Below are 26,271 nucleotides of genomic sequence, written 5' to 3'. Positions count from 1 at the left end.
AAAGTGTACGTAAAACTTTATGTAAAAGTTCTTTTGGTGATGGCAGAATGAAGTCACATGCATTGCTCACCTGTGAGTTTTTCGCAGAGTTCAACAGTGTAAAAATCTTGATGGCTCTGTGGGTCTATCAAATCTGATCTTTATGTTATATTTTCTATTGGACTTAGGTCAGGCGATTGGCTGGGCCATTCTACAGCTTGATTTTGTTTCTCTGAGTTTCCTTGACTGTGTTTTGGATCATTAGCCCCTTTCACACATACAGACCTTTCTGGAAAGTGACCGGCAATTTTCCAGAAAGGGATCATGTGTGAACGAGCACTTTTTTAAATTAGCAATAAACTTGTTCCAGCAATTTTTCGGAAAGAGAGGTTGTGACATTACCAGTAATTTGCAGGAATGCTGCTCTGTGTGTAGGCAGAAGGAAGATTGCCGGAAAGAGTGTGTTCATGTTTAAAACGTGCTGACGTGAGTCGACTACTCCAGCCAATCAGAACACTCAGACACATTCACATTGTTTATGAAAATAAAAGCCTTTGAATTTTTTTTTACAGACACTTAAGCTGCTAGATGTTAGTCAGAAACGTTTTTATGTTCCTTCTTAATGTCAACTGTGTAAAGAATTATCAATAAAATGATTATGATAAGCCGCTGTTTGCTTACCGTCAAGCTCTGCTTCATTTGCTTGACGCACATGCATGTGAAGGACTGCTCCGGTAAGCTTAGCTGCTTTAAGCTTTAAAAAAAACTGAAACCATCAACAAAAGCCTGACCCCTTCTATGTTTACAAATACAAGTGCAGCCATTTAAAGGTAATTTCTGGGTAATGATGTCAGAATTTACCGTTATTTTGAAATGGATATGTGAATGGTCTTTCCTGGGAAAATTCTGGAACGTCCTTGGCTGTGTGAACAGCACTCTTTGTTACGGAAATTCTCTGGACATTTACTAGTATAACTGTGTGAAAAGAGCTATCGTCCTGCTGAAATGTCCACCCTGGTTTCATCTACATCATTCTGACAATGTAGACCTTGGACTAAAGCAGCTGATACTAATTTACAATGATGAAGGGCAGATGCTTGCTAAATAACTTCTGAGAGATTTCAGCTTCCTCTCAACACCTCTTTTTCTTAATGTGTTCAATATTTTTTTCCTGTCTCATTTCATTTTATGACACATAACTTCATTTGTAAACTAATTAATATTGTTTTCTTCACATATATGGATTTCTTTGGTTGTTGTCAATATCTGGTAAAAATTTTAAGTCTAGAAATATGTTTTCTGAGAAAAATTTTGGCGTGTTAAATACTAATTTCTCCCACCATACATGAGCTGAATTCAAACAAAGTTGAACATTACTACATTGAATTTGTTTGTTTGAATTTAACACATAACTTGCTTGCAATTCCAATGAATCGTTTTTTTATGGTAGTTGAGGATATAAATGTATAAAAATGTAAAAAAAAAAAAAAAACTCTTACTGTGGTCCAAAATCCAGTGTGGGCGGCTGAAACAGGAGCTGTCTCCCACTCTCCTGCACATAAAACGAGGAGCTGAGGAGAAAACGCATAAAGATATGTCAACGTCAGGCAGATTGATGCTTTTTACATGAAAAAGTGCTTTGAAAAAAATATACTGAACAAGACCACCAGAAAAGGCTTAAGTGCTCTTCTCTGGGGAACGAGGGAAAGTTTTTTTTGTGCTATACTGAATAGTGGATACATATGAAGAAATCAAAACAATATGCCTGCGCAGCCCATGCAGCATCACGTAGTAGTATGCAACTAAGCACTTTAGACTCCATTAGAGTTAACTGCAGGCCTCACCATGAACGTTAGGAAATATTTCTGTTGCTTTTTTTGTCTGGACTTTGCTCTGTGACAAACATCTCAAAGGTTTAAAACCGGAATCAAATGTATCATACAATGCCATCGCTTCCAATGCATGAATGCTAATAAACCACAAACAGAGCTAGGTTTGTTGGCAGTCTCAAAGAATGACTTCATTCCTCTCGAGAGAATGAACATACGAGAAAGATGTAGAAAACAAAATGAACTGCAGCAGTTAGATAAAGATAAAACAGAAACTTAATGAAACTACAAAATAAGTGTGCTTAGATGACAGGAAACTACAAAAACAGGAAGCTAAAGTGGGCAGTAGGGCAAAGCAGACCAAATCATCAACACTTCTCTTTATAAACTTTTCATCTCTAAAATTTTAATCTAATACTAGCCAAGCTTGAGTTCTGGAAAAGTGTGACAATTCATTTTCAGACTAAATGTGATGTAAATTCTTATAATGCTATTTATAAACTCTAAAATCCCTGTTCCAATAAAATAGCATTTACTATTACAATTTTCTCTAAATGCCAAAGGTTTGCCAACTGCTTTTAATATATTGTGCAAAAGACAAAAAAAAATTTGTAAAATGCTGACTTTAAATATCTTATTATTACAGTGAACTGCGATTCATAAAGAAATGACTCATATGAACAGGAATGAAAAAACAACAACAACAACTCATGAGTGAAATCTGACTCTAGAAAATACTTTTTTGATGAATCCTTGAGATGAAACATTGATGACACATCACTATGAATCAAAGCAAATAAGGGTAATAAACTAACATACAGTATCATATATTTTTGAGGTGTTGCCTATAATGTAACGTAATGCAGGATAAAGAGTTATTGCCTTCCAACAGAACAGACTGTGAGCTGAGTGAAATTGGTATTAGTAATCATAGTTTTGCATTTAGCATAAACCAGAATGGGTTAGGTTTATAACGATAAATAAATAATATATAATACAACCCCATATTGTCTTCAATGGCTGCACAAAAACAATGACCATGAGAAATGGTTGTCTTTGTTTTGGTCCCTTTAACCCACCATTTTAAATTTCAGGACCCCGTGTAACAATACAATTTATTTCGTCGTAAAGACTCTTAAAGTATGCGCCTGCAACCGAAAATGAAACCTCCAGTGGACTGTTGCAGCGTCCGAAATTGGATGCAGATTCAGAGTTTTACATGAGGTGGTTTTTAATTGTCAACTTATATTAATATTACAAATGTAAACATTAGGTGAGCAGGTTATATTGTAACACTGTGTACTGACAACAACAACAATATGCAAAGTGACAAGATTTTCCATGATAAGCAATTTGGCTGTTGACACAAAAACAATGTTTAAATACAGCCCTTCATAAGCGCAAAATAGTGCACACACTGCACTTTAAATAATTAGTAAGGTTACAATCTAATTAATACAGGTTAAACATTATTAAATGTATATACTGAATGACTGATAGTTGTTGGCTTGCATTGAGTTACAGTTCTAATGATAACTTTCAAACCATGTTTATCTTACTTTAAAAATCTGAGGTAAACTTTCTGCTGCTGCTTTCATTATGGCAATAGATGTCACTCAAACTCGCATTATTAGTATTTAACACCGAATGATGCACATGAGATGTACCGGTGATGGTTATAGTTATAAGGTATCCTATTGTTCAGTTGCAAGAAATAGAAGCCGTTTCTAAAATAGTACTTTCAGGTGAAGTTTAGGACAAAAACTGCTTTTAACATGGAAAATATTCCTTCTGTTATGTGTCGTTAATGTTAGCTAGGACATGGTAAAGGCTCGATGGTCAGGCATGCTTCTGTTCTTGTCATCAACCTGCTGAAGGGTCGAAAAAGTGTTTTGAACTAGGAGTGCAACATCTAGTTCAACCATTGGGTGTCATTCTTACATACTGTACCTTTACGCCACATTCACACGGGGCGTCAGAGCTTGCAATTCACATTGAATGGGTGGCATCAAGCGTTGCCGAATTGAATAGTGGATTCTGCTCGCTGCAGAAGTTTGGGATTTCTCACCTTTTCAAGCGTCAATGGAAGCATCAGCCAATAAGATCGCTTCATGCAAATACCCCAGGTCAGACAATAGCCCATTGTGGACTATTTTCATTGGCTGACGCTGCTTTGACAATCACGTCAGCCACAACTTCAGACACACCCTCAGTCAAGTGTTGACACTAAAGCCCCGTGTGAATGCCCGGTTAAGGTACCAATGTGGACTTTTAACGAAGTGTACCTTGGACAAAAAAGGTACTACCATAGATAATGCTTTTCTATCTTTCACAGACAAAATAATAAAATGTTGTTTTTTACTTTGGATGAATATCAACCCTAATGCAGGGGACATCAAAACAACATTAAAAACCTTTGAAAATAGAATAAAACAGTGTAAAACAGAAACTCTTCAAGCAAACACCTTGAAGTGCTGTGAAATTATCTACAATAAACAGCTAAAATTGATAAGACTGCACACTTCATCATCATGAACATAATTTTTAACATTTTAAGTTTTGTAAGCAATTATTGTTTTCAATGGTCAAAAAACAGCTTCTCTATGGGGTTTTAAGTCATGGGGAATCCTTCCTCTCCACACTGTCAAGTAGCTTGTCCTGGCTTTCAACAGCTGGGATGACACGCATATCAGTGGCCTTCACAACCGAGGAGAGCTTGAGGTATGAAACCGTCTTCTTCCAAAAAAAAACATATGGAACCAGCAACACTTTTATGTAGCATCTGCCATAAAAGATAACATGTTTATATCTTTCAACGGCTTTCAAAGTTCCCTAAAAGGAAAATGAACAAAGTAAACAGATCCTGGAGAAGTATGAAATATGGACTGACTTCAAATAAAAGAAATGCGAGTTGTTTCTGGGCCTCGTATCATCCTCAGTCTGGTCATTATCACATCAGTAAAACTAAGCATTTACATTGTTAACCTTCACGACACTCATCTAAATCTGAACACTAGACTGCAGAGATTTAAAGTCCCTTGGCCAACTATCGCTGAGTGAGTGTATAAAAAGACACGGGGTAGATTTGATACGGAGTCTAAAGTTCAACAGCAGGCTGTGTTATCAAATGGCAGCTGGCGGGTGGTGAAAGCAGCTATAGAACTCGTCAAGACGTACTACAATCCTGTCCAGAAACGTCAAAAAAGCCAAAAAGTGCTTCTGACTTGCTGTAAGAAATAGGGCTGGCAGAACATCCCGTACAGTATGCCTGAAGATAATGTATAATGAAAAAATGATACAAATTGTATACCTTGGAAGACAGCATTTAATCTAAATTGCTTTATCAACTTTGATTAATTTTAAGACCCTACGGACATAGTTTAATCAGAAACACTTTGTAATAGCTCCAAGAGTGAGTTAATAACCGAAAAATCACAGCACAGCAATAATACATTTGCAAAATCCTGTATCAAGTTTAAAAAAAAAAAGTTTTATCCTGTCAATTTTGAAACAGGAACTAAGTGTTAGAGTTTTGGTGAGTTTATTTCTGGATAAACTAATGGCACTTTGCTACTTGAAATGTTGTCACTTTATAACTTATAAAAAACACATCAATTTCCTTAATCCTATATTTATTTTTTTTAACTGTTCTCATACAATCCTAGAGAGAATGTGTATGTGTACTGACTGATTGATCATACAACATCATGAAGTTAAAGATGCTTACCCTATACAGTTTAAGGCTGCACGATTAATCGAAAAAAGATCACAATTTCGATTTGACCCTCCACTAATTCAGCTTTTCTACAATTCAGCCAATTATACTTTCAAGGTCAGGGGAGAAGCATAAAGACAGTCGCACAAGTCTTCACATCGTTTTATATACGTGGCTCAGCAACATGGACACCTCCAAATGGTGTTAAAAGTGTCACATACTGTATTTGCATATAATACTATATAATATTAATAATATAATTTACCCCAAAAATGTCATTTCTGTCTTAATGTAATGATGTATTTGCTATGTTTACTAACCAAAGGACACATGTGAGCCCACCAATAATGTCTACTTTAGTGAACAGAAACTTCATATGCTGTGGATAACAGTTAATAAAATTGTCAATAAAAGTTCAATTTGTTGCACAAAGCAATTGTCTGGGAGCCGTGCGTTAAGCATTATTTTCATTAATGTTATTTTCTCAAAGTGACGGCAGCCATGACATAAACCAGGCAGTGAATCCGGCAGTGAAAGTAAAACTGAAATCGCATACATCATTTAAATTTCTTTCATAACTAACACAGAGTTGTGCATGAAAATAAATGTGTACTGGGTCAGTATAACTACTCTAGCCCATTTAATGTTGAATATAATGCAAGAGGGAATCTCATAATAACAAATGTTTTGTTTTACCAGTGAAATAAAATGGAATATCATGTTGACAAATGACAAGCATACGTCTCAAACATAATTCAACTTCAGAATTATGAATTGTTGTATTCTGATGTCATCACTTTACTGTTAATCAACAACCAGGACAAATTTAAAGTCTGTTTAAGTCCTCCATTCCAAGCCTATACAAAATCTAGCATTTTAACCAATAGTACAACTACACATAGGCCTAATATTATTATTGTTGTTTTACCATATGTTTGAGAAACAACAATAATAACAGCCTACTCATAAAAAAATAAATAAATCATGGATCTCATTTTAGCCAAAATCATGCAGCCCTTCAACAGTTAGGGATCCACAATATTTTCTAAATCTTTTTTAAATATCTTATGCTCACCAAAGGCTGCATTTATGTGATCAAATATATGGCATATATATATTTATAGTATATATATACACAGGACTAAATTAAAGTTTTAATGTAAAAAAAGTACAGTGATGACAAAGCTAAATTTTCAGCATCAATACTACAGTCCTTTACTGTCACATAAATCTTTTTAAATCATTCTACTATGCTAACATGATGCTTAAAAAACATTTTACTAAAAAAACATAAATAAATAAATAAAACAGTGCACATTTTTTATGATTTCCTCAATAAAAAAAAAAGCTTGAAATTAAACATCTTTTTTAAAATGTCTTTATTTATTTTTTCAATTAAATATGCCACTGCCAAATAAATAAATGTTAAATGTAGTTTTGTCACAACTATTATTAAAAACAATACACGAGTTACCAGGGATTTTGGTTCTGGTATTGAACTTACACATTAAACTAAAAACTGACATTTCATCAAAGACTACTTGCTGGCAGCAGCATCACTTCCCATCACAGAAAAAGAAAAAAAATGTTGATGTTTGAAATAGTGTACTGCTCATTTCCTGTGTGCTGAAACAGGAAGTTGTAGTTCATTTCAATAATGCAGTGGGTAGAAGAGTAGACAAGAGACTTCAGTAGATGATTTGAGATCAGAAACGTTGATACGCAAAGCTGATGTTTGTACGGTAGGTTAGGGTACATAATGTGCTCTTCTTGAGCAGTCTGATGAAGTATGAAAAGGGAAGTGTCAAAACCATCCCCACATCTAAAGACTACGAAACGCTACATCAAACGAGTAAATTATTCAAACACAAACGGGAAGCAGTGTCATTGTTATTTAATTCATTAAAAGACTTAATGAAGATTTACAACTTTTCCATTGTTTTACGATAAATGAAATCTCATTATAATGCCTTGTAAAAAAACAAAACAAACAAACAACATTTCCGTTTATACTTTAAACAAACATAAAAGACTATAGTAGTAAACATTTGAAGTTGAACAAAACCTTTTATCAAAGTTGACCTTAAACTATTAAACAACTAGGCATGGGCAGTTATAAGATTCTGATGGTATGATAACCTTGGATAAAAATATCCCGGTTTCATGGTACCACAGTATTGTGATTACCAAAATAAGTTCTTTTTTAATGTTTGGGTAAAAACAACTTTTCCCCCCATTGAACACACTATATTTTAAATTAAGAAAACATTTAAAATATTTTGGACCAGTACCTATTGATGTCGACGTCCCTTTTCTGCTGGAGATACTGTTGCCCTTAAACCTAACTATAATAGTTGTGAAAAACATGTTAAAAAAAAAAATTCAACATACAAATGGCTAGGGATGCACTGATACTGTTTTGTTTAATACATGGTACAGCATTCTGTAGCATAATACAGTTACTATAGCACTAGTGCAAAACTCAAATAATATATCTTATTTAGTAAAAATAACAGTCTTATAGGCCTATACATGACAGACAGCGCAATCTAACTTTAAACATGATGCATTAGAGACACATCGCGCAGCCCTCTTCTATCTGCAGTCACTTCCAAAACAGCTGCTCAAAGGGAAGAAATCAGTGCATTGAGGATCTGTCCAATGTATTATTAAGCCTTTTCTAATTAAATATTTCAGGTAGGCTTACTTTGTTAGACCTACTTTATTGCTTATGTTCTCCACAAATTATTTAAATTAACAGGAACAAATAGCCTTGGAAAAATTTTTTACATGTTGTCGTGAATGCCATATGCAGTTTGAATTGTGAATGAATGGAGAATGATTGACAGGCGCAGCGGCGGGAAGCGCTGAAGTGAACATGAATTTAAGCACGTGAATTTTCATCTGTACTTCACAATAAAATGTAGGATGGCTTCAGAACATTAAGGATTTAGTAGGCCGACATGACAACTTTCTAGTGCTTTACAATAGGCTACCTTCATATCTTAGTTGGCTTATAACACAGAATATAGCACACGCGCAAGATGGGGTTTGGATTGGTACCAGCTGGCCGATAAAATCCAGCAAAAATATGCAGTATAGAACCGATATCCAATCCAAGTGCCGGTATCTGTGGATCCCTACATATACCTAAGGAACGGTATAACAGAAAACTTTGCCGGTTTTAAAACCTTGACTTTATTCCAACCATGGTAAATTTTGAAACCAGTTATCTTTCCATTACTCTAAACAACATCTATTCCCATATTATTCATCTCAGAACAATTTAAAAAACCTTTTATTTATTAACTTCTAATGTTGACTACTGTGTATATACCATTTTGTAGCAAGAATAACAAGATTATGTCGCTGGTGACTATCTAGCCATTCCAAACTGGAGTTTGTTTTGGATGTTTTGCAAGTAAAATCCATGTGCAATTGGATTCTGGTCTTTTTTTCTTAATGCGTAGGCAGTATCTTTGGTTATTCAGTGACACATGAAGTGCAAATGTATATTTTTATGTAAATTTTTAGTCAAGATACCTGGAAATTTCTAGGAAATATTCTGGGCTAGATGGACCAAAGTATGATTAATTTTTATACTAATGGAATTTGCATAGAAAGATATTATGAGCGATGAGAATACGTTCATGCAGCCTGCCTTCAATTTGTTGCTATTGTTGCTGCTGTTTCAAAAATTAGATTCCTGCTTGTCCTACTAATCATGGTTAAACCCGTCCTCTGCCCTTGATGCAAGCGGTTCATACTTAAACCCCAGCAATGTTTTGGTGACACCCAAGTACCACTTTTCTAACAGAGAGATCTAATGTTGTAGAACTGACAAAAATTCTGTCAAATGTTGTGCTTCGAAAAGCATCGATCGATTTAATTTTCTTTATACCTTTGCAAATGATTATGGAATAAACAGGATGATCAACAACTTCCTGTGTGTTAAAAGATTTTAAATGCATGACATAGAGGCAAAGAAACCCAAACGCAAATTAAAGGGCAAACCGTTGATTATCCAAAACTCATGAGCATTAAAATGTCTTAAAACTCTTTTTAAACTATATTTTACTATCCCCACACAGCTCTGCTATCATGTTGTTTTTCAGAAGCTTGTAAGTCCAGTCCCATAAGGCATAGTTTATGGATATTTGCAGTCTTGGCCATTTGTACATGTCCACTAAGCTTACAAAACATAAAAAGTATCACATTTATCATAAACTTTGAGATGAGCACATACTTTATGGCCACTACACACCCACAATGTGCACTACTGATTCACAAATCACAACAGACCTCTGCCCATGTGGAAGACGGCAAGGGTGCCATTCAGGATTGAGCAATTTCTGTTTTTTTCTGTTTCTGATTGCAAGTTGAATAGCTCGGTTCAGTGTTGCCACTTCTTCCAGAACCTAATTATTGTATAAAAAATAAAAAATAAATAAAAAAAAAACATCTTAAGTGCATATGCATGATTTAAAAAAAAAAAAAAAAAAAAAAAGTGTTAGATGTAACATCTATTCCAATGATAAAATTGGCTTCCAGCATATTTGTTTAACCTTGTGTGCAGCTGTATAATGTATAATTAAGTCTTACTATACATTCCAAACTTAGAAAGTTTATAAGTTAATAAAATAAATAAATAACATGAAAATAAATAAATAAATACTGATAAAAATAAATAAATAATAAATATAATAATAATAAATAATAAAAATCTAAGACAAACACGTAAACAAAAGTATAAATAAACACCAGACATTGGTCAGTTAGTAAACATTATCAAAGTGAATAATAATAATAAATAATCAAGCATAAATCTAATATTTGTACACCCTTGTGTGCACCTGAATGGTATAGTGCAGGGGTGGCCAACCCTGTTCCTGGAGAGCCACGTTCCTGCATATTTTAGTTGCTACCCATATCAAACACACCTGAACCAATTAATTAGGACCTGAACATCACGTGATAATTACAGGCAGGTGTGTTTGATATGGGTTGCAACTGAAATCTGCAGGAACGTGGCTCTCCAGGAACAGGGTTGGCCACCCCTGGTATAGTCTTTATTCTTACTATACATCCCAACTTAAAGTAAGTTTATATTATAATTGAAGTCATAAAATAAATAACATAAAAATAAATAAATAATATTAAAGAATAATAATAATAAATATCATAAAATTAATTATAAAAATGCAATACAAAAACAAACAAAAGTATAAATAAATATTAGACGATGATCATTTAGTAAATATTATCAAAGTGAATAATAATAAATAATGATAATGCATCAATATAATATTTGTATACGCTTGTGTGCAACTGGATCACGTATACTTTAGTCATATTCATGTCAAACTTAGAAAGTTAATATTATACTTAAATTTATCAAAACAAATAAATAATATAAATATAAATAAATAAATAACGAAAGAAAAACACAAACATAAAAGTACAAATAAACATCAGACATTGGTCATTTAATAAACATTATCATTATAAGTAAATACCACTACTTCTACTACTACCACCAATAAAAAAATGTATTAATTAAAATTAAATAAAATAACAACAATAAATCAATCTAACAAATTAACTAATAAAAAATATTAGAAAAAAAAGTGCAAAACTCACAAACGACTGAACAAAAAGTACATTATCTGCTCTATTTTCAAGCGTACAGTTTTGTGATAAATTACTATGGTTACTAGTTACTACACAACAGCGGGTCACATGACAGAAGCAATAAACGCACAAGCAATAAATGTGCTGCCACTAACTGGTGGTAACACGACAAATTGTGGTTGCCAAAACAAATGCTTCAATTCAATCATGAAAAAAACAAATGCACGGTGACTATTACCATGGTGAAAAGGGGCCTGTTTGTTCTAACATTTTTCTGTTTTTCCTTTGCCCTGGGAAACATGCGTCTAGATCCAATATCAAAAGTACACTGCCCTAAATATTAGTGTGCCTGATCCTGAGAAGAAACATTGTGGAATGGTTTGGGCTTAATGGAATGTGGTTGATGCCAGCGCTGAAGCTATTTGTGGTGTTGGCAGAGGGCAGAGGAAGAGATGAGAGTGCGTAGCACAGCAGGAGGTGTGAAAATTAGCACTAGCAACCAAAGAGAGAGAGAGAGAGAGAGAGAGAGAGAAATGAGAGGGAGAGCTAGAACACTCGCCACTACACTATCGTCACATCGCCGCTTCAGGAGACTATTATGCCACATTTACAGATAAGAGTTAGTCAGATGCACTGCTTTATATGTGGCACACAGTGCACAGAATCTCTTATTATTGACCCAACTCAATTGAGTTTTTTTGGGGTGAAATTTAGGGTGCTTTCATATCTGTAGTTCGATCCATTTGGTCTGGACCAAGGGCAATAAATGATACATTGTTGCATTTTCTGCTGTCTTTGGGTTGTTTTCACACCACACTGATGGCTTTGGTCCCAACCAGCTGAAACAAACCAAAATGCAGTCATCTGACAAAATCCACATCTCTCATTGGCCAGATTGTTAAACATATTTCCAAAACTGCTTATTGATAGGTTAGAATTCAAATATGGGAAAATGCCAATGAACTCCCAAAAGTAAACAAAACAAAATGTTGTACTACTCTGGAGGGATGACTGCGCTGACGGATTGTATGCCTGCTTTAGACAAACTATACATTTCGAGAATGAAGCGTGGCTGTGGCTGGAAAACAGTGTTTTAATGCATCGCACATCACTTCAGGAGGAGGCATGAATTAATTTAGCTAAACTGGAACATGGTCATCTTGCGGAAATATTACCAACGATCCATCAGGTAATGTTTTCCCCCCTCTCTGCTATCCCATAATGCACAGCGCATCGGCCTACGGCAGCTGGATTAGTGCAAAAGGCCCCTTTTTTTATTATTTAATTCAACCACATTTGAAGATAGATGGAAATCAGATTTTGAACAATTTTTTATAGGTGTGTTTTCAGGTTTCAAATAGAATTTTGCATTAATCTTAAGGCTGATTCATACTTCTGCAGGCAACCACATGTGTATTGTAACCAAGGTTACTAGTGGGTAGTACACAGCAATAGAGCAAATAGAAATACCATTATAAATATAAAAAAAAAAACACTGCCAGAATACTTGATTAAATAATATATATTAAAACTATTTATTTATATAAATAATTAGTAAGAGTATTATACAGCATCCAAGTAAATAGCGCTTTTGAATGACATTATCGTTCCTTCCGCCAAAGAGCATAGAATCACCAAGAGGCGACACTGTAGTGTGATTTGGGAAACAGCCACTAGATGGTGCGAATGAAAATTCCAAAAGAACAACAGCATATTATAAGTCTGTACATTAAACTATTAAAACTGCTGATGATTGTGATAGTAAGTGTTGTATTGTCGTCTTTCAGGTTGTCTCTCAGCTTTACTGTGCACTGCAGTTACTGAGACATAATTTCTCCTAACCACAAGAGTTTTAAGCAAGAACAAATGTTTTCACAGTAGCATGGTGTAACATTCTAAAAGCACTGCAGGAAGTGCTAAAAACTTGTTGAAGATTTGAAATAGCAGACAAACAGAGCAGACGCAATCAAAAAGGGCCAACAATTAAGCAAGAGCACTAACATCACATCAGTTAGATTACACAAAATTCAAAAACAACAAACCCTGTCTATACTTTATTTGAACGCAAAAAACAACCATCAATGTGTGTGTATGTGTATCTGTTTCCACCAATCAGATTCCAGAACATTTTTCTCAGCAATTTTTGAACTATTAAACTTAAAATAGACTGTATTTTCCTGTGGGTGTTAGATCGTGTTATCCCATATGCTTTCTTATGCACTATTTTGTCTACCTGTACTAAATCTCATGACCTCTGTTGGCAATCCACTTACTGGCTTCTGCAATCAAATTTGTGTACAAGTCTGTGAAAGAGATTGGCTGAAATTAAAATGAATGAATAAATGTCTATATGCTTAGTTCAGCTTTATTATTTGCATAATACTATTTCATGAGAAATCCTTAAACTGATAATACAGATTTGTATCTGATTTACTGTCAAATTTACGCACCGAACAATACTCATACCAAGAACTCACAAACAACAAAACTTGTATTTTTCCATCTAGCAATGTTTGCACCATCCAATTTCTAAAACTCATATAAAAACAAACAAACATTGTGCATTTCTGAGGTGTGCTTTACACAGGTGAGTGGGCTTGACAAACCACCCATAGAAATGCTCTACTCTCTCTATATGCACCAAACACTTAAACTCCATTTTACAAGGACTGCACTACTTGTTTTATTCAACCTTAAAATACCTATTTTGCACAATATTGTTCCGTCTTATGTACTTGTATAATCTGTCTTAGGTTATGTGCGTAGTTCAAGTATTTATAGCATATGTATAATTAGTAAAGTTGATTACTGCTCCGGTATGTTACTTATGTATAGGTTTAAAATAGCTCTTATGTCTAGTGTTGTGCACATATTTATGAGTTTTTTTATGTAGCACCATGGTCATGCAAGAACCAACATTTCGTTCCACTGCATATGCACACATGCAATGGAATGACAAAAAGCTTTCTGCTGTTCTGACCAGTTTAAATAACATCAGTTAAAACAACACTCAGTATGTTTACGTTAACACCAAGCGGCAACCTCCCGCTCTCCCTCAGGAAGCCAATACGGAAGTAACTAAAACTGCAATTCATCCGAAATTCCGCTAGTCCTGGCCGCTCCTGGCTCCAAAATAGAGCAAATTTCAATTGAGCCCACTGTTAGAATGGCCAACTTTACAGCAGAAAAAAAGGTGTTTACAGCCTGGTACAAAAAAAAGATTTTGCTTAATACAGCTAATATTACCCTTCATGACAACTGTGAGGGGGGAGAATTTTTTTTTTAACTCATCCGTTTTCTTTATATTAGGTTATATTCAGTTTGCATAATTAACGGCATGGCCACTTGAGTGACAGCTAAGTCTCATTGGTTGTGGTCACGTCACCTCAGCTGAATCCTGCAGACTAGCCACTGAACTCGGCATATTTATCGTATTTCTGTGTTGTTTTATGTGGCTTTACACAGTCAACTGCCTTTTGGACTTGTTTCCTACAATTATTAGATGGCATGGCATGCTGAGTGCACTTAATTGTGCTTACAAACCATTCACGTTGCCTCCGTTTCCCATGTGAGTAAAGTTATATACTTATAGACCATCTCTATACATGTATTTGTTTTATTTAAGATCATTTATCATTTATATTTATATTTGTGCTGGATTTCCTCAATAGTCTTACATTAACTAACACACACTATATCTGAAGTGTTTGGAAGTAATTCGCGTTTTCCTCCTGTTGAAAAACGTCATGAGAACAATGTTTAGTGGCTCTGTGTATTACTACAGTGTTTTTACAAGTCTAAACACTTTATTGATATAGTATACAACCAAGCACATGTGGTCAGAATACAAACAAATCACAGGTGATAAAGTATTAAGCGTTCTCCCAAAGTAAAGTGTGTCTGAACCAGGTCCAAGCAAACTGTCAGCAGGTGTCTGTAGCTCCGCTCACTCTCCGCCTCTTTGCCCTTGTTTGGTATCCCGCCGTGGGTGTGATGACGCGCGAACAAAATGGCGACGGTTGGCCGCGCCTACTTGTGGCTTCTTTTGCGCTCTTTAGAAACCTATGGGTGACGTCACGGATACTATGTCCATATATTTTACAGTCTATGGTTAACACCGATAATCCAATTTTAATGAAATTAAGGCAACATTCTGATTAAGAGTTTACCATGTAAACAATTTTTTTAAAAATTAATTTAATTAGATTAAGCTTATATTTGAACTAAACAGAAATCGAATTAAGACATGTGGAGTATGCCGATTTTAGTCGCATTATGAAAGTGCAGTACTGACATGTAAATGCTGCAATTAAACTATTACCATCATGTAGGACTTTTCACCACATTTTGCGACAGGATATTCAATACACAAGTGGCTGTGCACCTACCGAGTCAGTGAAGGACCACAGACACCTGCATCACAAAATGAAGAGACTTTTTTATTTCCATTCGGCATGCAGTATCAAATTCTATTAAAACAACCTTCTTAAAACAGTCCGTGCATCCAATACTTGTGTTTGTCATGCTGGGTCAGTCTTGAACGATTCGTTCATTTTGAATGAAACTTTAATGTGATTCGAAAAGGAGGAGTCCTCTTAGAGAGCAATTCGTTCATTCGTGCATGCATACATTTGTGCAGGTTGAGTAGAAGATTAGTTAATTTTTTGAGTATTCTATCGGGTTAGAATCGCTCGTTCTTCACATGAGAAACAGAAGCCAGTCATATGCATTTAGAGCATTTTGATCCTTTCATTTCTCATGACCTCGATTTTTGAGTAATTTTTTTTTTTACATACTTTCACATGACATGATGAACGAACGACTCACAAACCGAAGACTCGAAAGGTGAACTAATCATGGGTGTTTTCGGCTCAGACTGGAAGCATTAGTTAAGCTTTTTATAGAATTTTTTACATTTATTTATTTAATTTATTTTTTATTAGTTTCAAAAACAGTTAACAGTAGATCGCAGAAACTTAGAACATTAGAAAAAATGAAGATGTCAATACAATCTGCATAATACATTTTAGAAGAGAGAAAGAAGAAAAAAAATGAAACAAATTTAATAAAGTTATAAAGAATTGGAAATTATATAAGGTTAAACATTGAAAGTCATTTTTATTTTTTATTTATTAAGCTCATATGGAACTGTCAGTGTCAAGTGAACAAACAACTCAAATTTGAAAACATGCCAGATAAGGTGAGCATGCAAAGCTAATCATAGATAAAACACCAAGTAAACAATTATTGTTTTCTATTTCTTAGTAGCATAGCATTGTACGGTAGTATTCTAGTTATGACTTGTATGTAGTAGTGTGATCAACGTTTGGGCTAGTAGTAGATGTGTTTGGAAGCATCTCGTAACATTTTAATGTTATTTTGGCAAATTGAATGAAATGACTCGAAAAAAAAGATTCATTCATCTTGATGACCGAGACTCAAAGGTCTGAGTCAGTAAAATGATCTGAACTACCTATCACTACACGGGGGCATGAATGAAATGTTCCTAAATGAAAGTGAAACTGTGAAACTGCAGTTAAGGTCAAAAAATAAAAAATTAAATGCCCGAAATTACATGAAACAGCAATGACGTTAATCGAATTATTAGCTATAAAACGTAAAACAGGATCATGGAAGGAACTTTCAAAAAGTAACTCATATAAACACCTTAATCAAATTATTGTCTTAATCAGCTTAAGGCAAATAATTTGATTACTGATGTCCATGTAAATATAGTCACTGTGGGCATCTTTAGCAGCAGAATGACATACTTTAGCACTTTCTGAAAACAGAACAGTGATGTATCTACATTTAGAGCTAATTATGTGCCTTACAAGCATGCATATGCAAGTTCATATAAACTTTTTTCTTCTAAAAGATACATTTTTGCAATAACACTTTCTTAAAAGATAAAACAATGCGTAAATTGGCATTGATAGTCTCATGGCTAGGGCAACCATATGTAAAACCAATGTTTTTTGGGCAACCAGAATTCCTGTCCAAGCACAAGCTTTCCTGTGGCCTACTGTCCTACCAAAATCCATGTGTCCATTATTGACATCTGACAACTATTTAAAACAGTTCCTTCCTTTAATACCAAAACTGTTATCGAGAACAGTGTATTCATTGATTACTGAAATATTGGTACCGTGACAACCATAATATGCAATACAGGGTCAGATACAGTAACAGCCACCCTGCAAATAGATACACAAATGCACAGCCAAAGTTCAAAGAGCAAACTCCAAACAGCAGTAGTATTAGTAATAGTACTTTGCACTCTTCTCCACACACATAATACGATTTTTAATCTAATATTTTCATATAATTAATCAAATATATGAATAAATAAGTTTATATTTACACAATTATATACATAACTTATCTAATATTCACACCAATTAATCCACATACTGGATGCAATGTTTGTGAAAGAGCTTCTCAGACCCTTTTATCCTGAATGCACTACACTTTTCTTTCCCCATCTATGCGCTTTATGTTGCTTAGCACTGCAATAATGCAATCATAAGTCTACAGCCCTGACAAGCTCAACGTCTGCTGATGTAAAAAAAAATCCCATGAGCCAATTGCCAAAGAGCTGTATATCACTAAATAGCCTCAACATGACCTCTGTGTTCAAGGATCCTTTTTGGACTGATCAATGCAAAAGTTTTACAAAATGAAGTAGAGTAACCTTATGTTTTTTTCCAGTCCACAGTGTTTGACTTTTTTTCCTAAGCCACAAGCTTTGTGGTTAAATGGTCAGGCTTTCATTTCACTTTTCTAGAGCCCTAGACAACCCACAGTGCTACTGTCAGGCTTGCCTACAGAAGACTGTTTAAATGCCTTCATGAGTTCACCAAAAATATGACATATTAACAGTACCGTCATGTGCACAACAGGTAAATAAAAATTCAGATTTCAAATTTGTATTTATTTTCCTATTCAACTTATTTATTTAACCAGACTAACCTGGTAATACTGAAAAAGGTTGAGAATAGTAGTACTACTTTCAGTTCTATTTAACGCAAACAACCGTTTAACCAAAGCAACTTTAAAGCAATTCTGCAATGTGTAGGGAAATAGGGAAGCCATTTCTTTCTGTTGAATGAATGCAAAGATATTTACATTAGAAGTCGCCTATGCTGTTGTTGTTTAGTACAGGGTGGCACTCCTTTGAAATGAATGTGGGACCAAGGTGCGATGGAAGACCGGCCATCCGGAGCCTTAGATGTATACACATATATAGATATATCTATGATCGGGAGTTATCCTGGTGGTCAGTATGCAAATATTTTTTAAATTAAGAAAATTATAATTTTTTTCTATCGTATGTGTTTGTGTGCATGGAAATGTATTATTCTTCCCCCCTGTTAAATTTAATCTAATCCATGTGCCGAAACACACCCCCTCTCCTGCTTTAACTTCTAATAGGGCTTGGCAACCATTGATATTCCTGTGTGCATATCCACCTTTTTGATCTAAATGGCATTTGTAATATCCAATAATTTAGGGTGGACAGTATGCACATTCATTGAAGTGCAGGCCCTGTTATGTTATCACGATTGTACGATTGTAAACTTGGCTGGCAATAACACAAGTTTCTGGCGTTTTATCATATTTAATTTTTTTTGTTTGCTGATTTTGTTCATCAAAACTAGCATAAGCCTACAATTTAGTTCAAGTTACTGCTAATTTGTCTTATGGCCAATGCAGTAAGCTACTGCATTATCATCGATATGTAAGCACAAAAATTCGTAACATACAAAAATGTAAAAAAATGAAACGTTACCTATGAAATGTTCTGCCTTTATAGACCTTTTTCTTGGAACGCAAAATTACCCATTATGCTTTGCGTGTATGTGCAAGGAGAATGCGAAGAACTTCCGGTCGGCAGCTGATGCGTGTAAACAGTCACATTTGGACACCTTTGAAACTATAGTTTTAATCTATTTTACCTGCTTTTATCCTCTTTGAACTAATACTGTTGTCCATCAGCACCATCTGCTGGACTGATCATTTAAAGAAATGCGATCTAATAGGATGGAAAACAGCTGCTGTGAGGCGTTTTCCCCTCGTTGTCAGACGGCATCTTCTGCCGTTTAAATGAAGCCTTGTCATCGCTAGTCAACATTTTCTTTTTATTTCAAATATATAACCAGCCTAAACAAATGTAATTCACCAAAATGTTTGACACACACACGTAGCCTGTATTGTGCCACTGACACACTGATTTAATAGCTGTGACAAAGTGAAAATATAGGCTAGTGTCATTTCGAAATGACAGAAAAACACAAACTGTGGTAAAAACAACACACGAAATAAAACACAAACGGCTTGCGATTAGAATGAACAGTAAATCAGCCAGCAGAGTATCAATAACAGACTTTTATTGGTCATTTTTGTAAATTGCACGACTTTCATACCTGTTAAGTTTCATGCCAGTACTCTGGTTTGCTCTCTCTCTATCTCTCTCTCTCTCTGTGTGCGTGTGTGTGTGTGTGTGTGTGTGTGTGTTAAAGAGCCGCTGAGCTAACAGCTGACAGGCCGGGAACGCACACACAATGTATTTCTAGGAGAAAGTTTCTAGGAGAAAGTTTTTCTCGTATTTCTGACGCGCTTGAACCACGTGACAGATTATAACAGCTTTAACAGACACATTTCTAAGTTGTGTGTCACAAAAACACTCTGTTATTCATTAAAAACGTCATTGAAACCCATTTTGTGAGGGCAAATTACCAGTTGTACACGCTGTAAATGGAAGTTTTTAGCATTCTACCGGAAGACGCTAGTCGCTATGGCGCCCTCCATGCAGCAGCCATGAAAAAGGTCTATACTTTTGCTCGTTACTACCTCCGTACGCATCGCAAAATTCCAGCATCTTCAGAGTGGCTTTAGTCTTGACTAAGTGTGGTTGAATGACTTTTGTCCTGGGAGCACTGTACAAATGTGGTGGCGGTATTGACACACGCTCATGGTCTGTATACGATATCTAGTGTGTATATATATCTATGGGTTGAATGTGCATTGGAGACCATCTTTACTGCACTAATTGAACTGCATTTGTGGGGGAAAAATCTATTAACTAATCTATCTACAAGCTACTCTTTAGCAGATATAAATTACGCTATATAGTGTGGTTTATATCTGTTAAGCAAAGACACATTTATCTGGTCAAATGTAAATGGTACCATTTTTTATAAATCAGATTTTATGTTAAAAAAAAACACATGCAGAGACAGGTATAAACAGTCTTAATAAGACTAAACTTACTGTTAATTTACTCACAGGTCATCCAAAACGTAGGTGATTTTTTTTCTTCAATAGAACATTAAAGAAGATTTTGAGTTAAACCTGTGGTCCTTAGTCATTCATATAATGGCAGTGAATGATTATAAGTGTTTTAGATTAAAAATAAAACTACAAACGAGTCCAAATCAATAACCTATGGCCCCTGATGTCATGCTGAGGTCTTGTGAGGCAAAATGATCACAGCACCTGTGCAACTGTAGTTCAATTGTAGTCCGGACGCTTTTAATGACAAAAGTGAGAGAGTGTGCTTGGACAGGAGATTAGGTGATGCGGTTTATTGATAAATATTGGTAATTGTGTCACCAAATCTCTCATTTTTATCAATCTTCTTTAACGTTCTACTGGAGAAAAAAAAGTCACCTATATGGTGACACTGGATGACCTGTGGGTGAGTAAATTAACAGGAAAGTTTCATTTTTTTAATGAACAATAACTTTAAATACCAATGATTCTATGCATCAGCAAGTAATGGCAGCTGAAAAGTCTTGTCCAAGCGCACATAAATAATGCACAGAAAAGCCCTCTAAACTAGTTTATATTAATAATTTCTTACATTTATATGGCTTTTCTGGACACTCAAATCGTTTTACGTATGGGGGAATCTCCTTATCAAGCACCAGTGTGCAGCATCCACCTGGATGACGCGATGGCAGCCATATTACGCCAGACTACACACCACACACCAGCTGATTGGTGGAGAGGAGACAAACTGATGTAGCCAATTATGATATGGGGATGGTTAGGGGGCCATGATGGACAAAGGCCAGTAGGCAAATTTGGCCCAGGTGCTGGGATTAAACCCCTACGACCCCCATTCACAGGTGAACTCTTAACAGAGGATGTGTCTGAAGTTGGGGCAAATGAAGTTAGCCAGCAATCGGCTACTTTCTGAGCAGGTGTATCAGCATACAGCGATCTGATTGGCTGACGCTTCTGTCGGTGCTTGAAAAGTTGAGAAAACCCAAACTTCTGCAGCAAGCAATGCCATTAAAGCGCCGCCGACATTCCCACAATGCAGTTCGGCAAAGCCTGACATCACCCATTCAAAGTGAATGGAAAGCGTTGAAGCTGATGCCCCATGTGAATGGGGCGCTACTCGTTTCGAAGGACATCATGGGATTTTTTTAACAACCACAGAGTCAGGACCTCAGTTTAATGTTTTATTCGAAAGACGGCACTCACTTCACTATACTGGGGCGTTAGGACTCACACAGACCCCAGGTTGAGCGCCGGTAAAAACATACTGTATTTTAAAAATAATTTGATACTGATCTGAGAGTTACTGAATGCATATAATTTTAGGTTATAGTGCTATATATTAGTCTAAAATAATGAAATTAATATTACTGTAATCAATAAAGTTTTATTTTGTCATTTATGTGCATCCAATAACTCTTAGATTAGTTTCAGATTTTTTTAAAGTATATTTTTAAAAGTATATTTCTTAGAATAAAATACATTTTCTGCTCTGAATGTTTGAGGGGTGAGCATTCATATTATAGCAAAGGCTATGTAACTGTTCAGGAAGTGAGTTGTTGAGACGGCTGTGTTAAAAGCAGTCATTGTGCTGGGTGATAGTCGCTGATTAAGATTTAACCACAGTGCATGCTGCGACCAAGTCATGTCAAAACAATAAAACGACAATGCAAACTATGAGGCATCTGCTACAGGCAGATAGCAGAATGAGATCTACAGAGTTAGGGACGGGTAGCGTGAGAGGATGTGGCAAAGAGACTATGAACAGGGGGAAAATGTGAGAGAGTATGAACAAAAGTGGTATGCACATACACAGATGCTTTTGATTTTTATAAATATGATCAAAAACATCTTTTCTACATCACGATGACAATAAATCTCTCCAAACACACATCACTTACTTGGCTTGCAGTAAACTTTTTTTTTTCATTTCATAATTGTAACAAATAATAAACTCATCACCAATATATGAATCACTCAACAGCTTTTAGTAACCAAGTCAATCCTCAAGCGAGGGAAAGAAACCCTATCCTCCACACTAGCTGGACTTTCATACATGTTTTTATGCATGTTGAAAACATTCCAATGAACCGGAAGTTGCAATTGCTATTTTTTTTTTTTTTCGTACTGTGACGCAGTTCCTAGAGAAACTTTAAATTTTAAATGAGCAAACAGTGAACGTGGCTTGTTTTTTTTAAAGCCGCTGAATGGATGTAGTAAAGTAGGCATTTAGTTCAGAAAGATCAGGAAAGGGTTTTAGAAGAGTTATTACAACCTAACACACTCCTCCTCACCCTTTCTGTTTGTTGTCAAAACTGACAGTTGAACCAGCGTGGTAAAGTATGTTAGTCATGCTCATTACCTCAAAATTACGTAATCTGATCATTTAACTGAAAACAAACAGGAAGTGCATTTTCAGATTTCAATTAAAGATTAGAAACCTTTTTTTTTTTGCGCACGGATGAATTGTTCACCACAAAACTGGCAATGAGCTAACAAAATCATTTTGAATTCTTAGAGACTTTAAGATGCAAATACAAAGTACTCACAAAGCAAAAACTTGATGCTCCAATTCAATTCTTGAATTCAATTTGATTACGAAATAATTCAACAATTTTTTTTTACTATTTCTTCAGCTGTACAAATACATCTTTGCAAATAGGCTTGTCAAAAGAATCGAGTTCTGTCGGTGCCAAAAGCCTAGAGGTAAGTTCGCTATCATACAGCACCATGGTGCTCACGGCGACCAGAGTTTGATTTTTGGCTCAAGGTCCTTTGCCGACCCTTACTCTCTCTCTACTCCCAACTATTTTTTGTCAACTTTCTGCACTATTCGATCCAATAAAGGTTAAAAACCCCAAAAGAATCTTTTTTTTTTTTTTAAAGAATCGAGTTTGGTTTCAATCGGTACTAAAAAATTTTTAAAACGTCTATTTCATGCTAACATTTGAGAACTGTTGAGCACATTCTTAAACACCCCTGATTGGCCATTGTGTTTCCAAAACTGTCAGACTCCCACAAATGTGGTATACAACTTTTCTTTTATTTAATCTGGTATAAGGAAAGTGAGCAATTCCATGCAAATGTCAACCTTGCCATGAAAAAAAAACGTTTAAAGTTTTTTGTGTAGGCTTGTATTTTACAGGACTGTAAAATACTCAAATATGTCTCTGTCAATGTTCTCAAACTATTATATTTGATTTACCAAAGTCACACAAAAGACAATTTCACATCTGCCACATCCACAACGGAGGGATGTCACATCTATAACAAAGACTTTTTCCTCATAAATACAAAAATGTCAAATTTATTAAAATAAATCATTTTAATTCTATAGTAAGCTCACTCTTATCCTATTGATTAGCATCGTTTCTTTTGGGTTGTGCAGTTTCATTTACAGAATTTCTACAAAGTATGTTGTATACTGTAAACTCACAGACTTTTTTTGGTCACATTCATAACATATGTTAATTTTCCTTATTTAAAATATAGAAATGTTTACAGATTTATATTTTTCTGATCCCATAAATCTGTGGTTAGTCATTTTGAAAAATATAAACAGATGTTTCAATATAATGTTAACATATACTTTCTCTTTGAATTAATATTTTGACTGTTTTTACTGCAAATGACACATCCATAATGCTGGAATTGCTTAAATATAGAGCTCATCAACATGACAATGATAGCTAATTATGTTTCCTGAGTATATGTAGTGTCTTCTCAGAGTGAGCATTTACAAGGAAAACAACAAAGGACCCATTACAAAATCTCCACACCACACTTGCAATAAATTTGAGATTTCCTCACCAACACAAAGGAAGAAAGACATATATTTTTTTAAGATATATATATATATATATATTTGCCATCTATACCGCTATTATAATGGGTATAGAAATGCACTGATTAGAAAAAAAGAACAGGACTTGAAAATTCCAAATTGTTTCCCCCAAGGTGATATCTAACTCCAAAGGGTAAGCATTTAAAGGTAAAAAAAAAATCATGTAAATCACTTTGACAAACTTTCATTCATTAATTTTCCTTCAGCTTAATCCCTTTATTTATCAGGGGTCACCACAGCGAAATGAACCACTAACTTATTCAGCATATGTTTTACACAGTGCATACATACACTATGGCCAATTTAGTTTATTCAATTCACCTGTACCATGTCTTTGGACTGTGGGGGAAACCGGAGCACCTGGAGACAACCCAAGCCACGGGGAGAACATGCAAACTCTACACAGAAATGCCAACTGGCCCAGCCAGGACTTGAATCAGCGACTTTCTTACTGTGAGGAAACAGTGCTAACCACTAAGCCACCGTGTCACCCACTTTGAAAAACAGCGTTAGCTAAATGACAACATGTAAACGCACGTCCACAAAAGTCAACATAAATTTCTAATGTCATGAGAATGACAATGTTGTGATCTACTGTCTCAAAGGCAACGCTAAGATTCAATTATAACAGTGGACTGATGCAAGCATTGCAAAATGTTAGAAGACATTTGTTTTTCTGTCCACAGTAGCTTGACCATTAGCCACTATTTTCTACCTTTCCCTGTCCATACAGTAACCATGTAAAAAGGTAAAAGGCATGAAATACTTCATTTACAAACTGTTGTTAAAAATACTACATTTACAACTAAGAACAGCAACGGTTACTAAAGGTTTGTGTTGAATTTAAAATGATTAAGAAGCAAGCCACACAACAATAATTACTTGTATAACTTGCACAGCAACCAAAACCACTTGCTTCAATTATGTGTGAAGTTGTACCTTCATCTGTCTATCATTTGTTTATCTTTATCTTTCATGCTACTCTTTTTCTTCTGAAACACATCTGTATACCATACATCACGTTGCAGACAAAATTTGTAATTTTCTTTCATAGAACTCATTGGCACTTTGTTTACATACTGTTATTCATATCTCGCTACTGATGTGTAGTTAATAAAACAGTGTGTGTTGTTATAAGGTCACATGAATGCAAATGTAGAGTAAACAGAAGGCTGGTGTCCTCAGGAGGCTTAGTTATCCATTCACTGCTGAAACAACCCATCCCTGACTTCAGACAAAATGTTTAGGGAACCAGAAAGGTACGTGCGATACTAATGAAGTAAAATCTTTGTGTTTCATGTTTTGAACATCACAGCTTAATAAAGCTGCACATCTATAGCAAAGTATCTGTATTATCAATACCTAAAGCAACGGCATCAAACAAAACCTGCAAAAGAAACGCAAATAGATAGATTTTTCAATAATAAAAAAAAATAAATTCTTACCTCTCCTCTCGAACATTTTCACTGTGTTGCTCCTCTGCCTGAAAATAAAATAAATGCATGTTTATATTCAGTAGGTGCAATAACTGCATATTACATAGGTACAGTAAAGTTTTAGAAAGAAATTTTGTAAAAACATTACGTTTGAAGGTCTTTTTAAAGAAAAAATATCTGTTAAAAATGAATTTTAAAGGATCAAGTAACATTAGAGATTGTTGAAAATATATAGCTGCTTAAAAATCCATACTGCCCATCACAGGAATAAATTACATTTAAAAATGCACTAAAATAAAAAAAAAATCTTATTTTAAATTGTAGCAATTATAAAAACATTAGCAAATTTCAAAATTGTAGTCAAATGTTCTTATTGTATTTTTTGATCATTTGGCATAACACGTCTTTTAATAAAATAAATTTTGAATATATGAATCTAATTCATATATTTAGGTAATTTTCTACATTCCTTCACTTACATGCAAATTCAGACTAATAAACATTAGGTCATTTCTGTTGCATTCTTTAACTTAACGTCACATGCAAACT

At 34.9% G+C, this 26,271-nt stretch overlaps 1 protein-coding gene across 8 annotated transcripts in view; it reads right to left on the bottom strand.

Annotated features, from left to right (window-relative positions):
- The window catches only part of tmem131l (transmembrane 131 like), a 92,446-nt gene that overhangs the window by 53,652 nt on the left and 12,523 nt on the right, over positions 1–26,271 (bottom strand). For all 8 annotated transcript variants that reach the window (XM_087237195.1, XM_087237196.1, XM_087237197.1 and 5 more), the window contains exons 3-4: positions 25,732–25,769; positions 1,479–1,550 (exon numbers count right to left, since the gene is read on the bottom strand). In XM_087237195.1, the coding sequence (XP_087093321.1) occupies positions 1,479–1,550; positions 25,732–25,769 (110 nt within the window). The remainder of the gene's footprint in view (positions 1–1,478; positions 1,551–25,731; positions 25,770–26,271) is intronic.

Source organism: Danio rerio, chromosome 1 (genome assembly GCF_052040795.2).
Source record: "Danio rerio strain M-AB ecotype USA chromosome 1, GRCz13ab, whole genome shotgun sequence".
Classification (NCBI taxonomy): domain Eukaryota; kingdom Metazoa; phylum Chordata; class Actinopteri; order Cypriniformes; family Danionidae; genus Danio; species Danio rerio.
Note: the sequence above shows the minus strand (reverse complement) of the source record. Positions and strands in the feature narration are given on the sequence as shown.